Source organism: Bombus pyrosoma, linkage group LG8 (genome assembly GCF_014825855.1).
Source record: "Bombus pyrosoma isolate SC7728 linkage group LG8, ASM1482585v1, whole genome shotgun sequence".
NCBI lineage: Eukaryota > Metazoa > Arthropoda > Insecta > Hymenoptera > Apidae > Bombus > Bombus pyrosoma.
Window position 1 is genome coordinate 11195132 of NC_057777.1, and position 1462 is coordinate 11196593.

The 1462-nt window shown below is 42.5% G+C and overlaps 2 protein-coding genes across 2 annotated transcripts in view; one reads left to right on the forward strand and one right to left on the reverse strand.

Moving 5' to 3' along the window:
- Positions 1 to 1462, reverse strand: part of LOC122569948 — a 383055-nt gene that overhangs the window by 203402 nt on the left and 178191 nt on the right. The window lies entirely within an intron of this gene.
- LOC122569942 (vicilin-like seed storage protein At2g18540) lies at positions 103 to 1349 on the forward strand. The gene has a single exon (XM_043731629.1). It carries the CDS (start codon positions 416 to 418, stop codon positions 1286 to 1288), a length of 873 nt encoding a protein of 290 aa, XP_043587564.1. The 5' UTR covers positions 103 to 415; the 3' UTR covers positions 1289 to 1349.

Below are 1462 nucleotides of genomic sequence, written 5' to 3' on the forward strand. Positions count from 1 at the left end.
CGCTATAGAATAATCGCTGGACATACATAAAAAATACGTACTCATCGAACTGATAACGAATAACTAACGATACGTTCGTGTGACCTGCTCTATTTAAAGTTACACAATACAGAACATGCCTCAGCTGAATCCAACGCCCATATTAACATAAATACAGGTCTTTCGGTTTGGTGCGGGGCAAGGGTAACACGTGGACGGGGAGCTCTGTAGAAAAAGTGAAGTGTGAGGGGAAAAAGGAAAGGAAAGCGCAAAGTGACACGAAGAGAGGAAAATAAAGTGTGAATATACGAGGAGGAAATAAGGAAAAGTGAAAAGAAGACAAAACAAGGGAGATTTACAAGTAAGAAAAACCAAAAAAAAGAGAAGAGGTTAGGCAGGCAGAAGCGAAGCAGAAAGTTGGGCAAAGAAACAACAGATGGCGACAGTCAGAGGAAGGCCAAGGAATACGGGCAAGGCAGGAGACAAAGAAGAGTCCAAAAACACACTAGAAAGGTACAGTTGGACGGAAAAAGAGATAACAACCAGAGGGGAAGGAAGGGAGGGAATGACGGAAAGAGTGGAGAAAATGGAAAGAGGATTAGAAGCTATGGTAAAAGAAATAAAAGGAATGTTCGAAACACAGCTGGAGGAGTTAATGAGGGCAATGAAAGAGGAGATAAAAAGGGAAATGAAAGAGGAAAGAGGAAGAAGAGAGAGGAAAATGAAAGAGGAAAGAGAAAAAAGAGAGAGGGAGAGAGCAAGAAAGAGGGAGAGAGCAAGAGAGAGAGAAGAGAGAGACAGAGAAAAAGAACAGTGGGAAAGAGAAAGGAAGGAATTAGTAAACAGGATCAGAAGAATCGAGGAGGAGCGGGAAAGAGAGGAGAGGGAGAAAAGGAGAAATAACATAGTGATTAAGGGGGTGGACTGGAAGGAAGGAAACAAAGAAGAAGCCGTAAAGGAGTTCGTAAGGGATAAAATGGGAATAGAGACAGAGGTAGAAAAGGCACACACGATAAGAGTGGGAGAAAGGACGACGATAATGGTAGCGACGATGAAGTCAAGAGAGGAGAAGATAAGAATAATGAAAGGAAAAAGCAGACTGGTAAAAGGAGTATATATAGATGACGACCTCACGAGGAAAGAGAGGGAAATACAGCAGCAGATAAGAAAGGAGGCAAGAACAAGAAGGGAAAAGGGGGAACACGTAAGGACAGGCTACATGAAACTTGAGATGGGAAACAGATGGTACAGATGGAATGAAAAGGAAGAGAGACTGATGGAGGAAAGAAAGAGAGGGGAAGAAAAGTGAAATAAGGGGGAAAAGGGGGGAATGCAGGGAGAATGAAAATGTGCTTTTGGAACGTAGCAGGATTAATAGGCAAAGACAAGGAGGTGTAGGAGTACTTAAAGACATTTGACGTAATCGGACTCACAGAGACATGGATAGAGGAAAGCAGTTGGGAAAAAGTGAAATACAGACTAC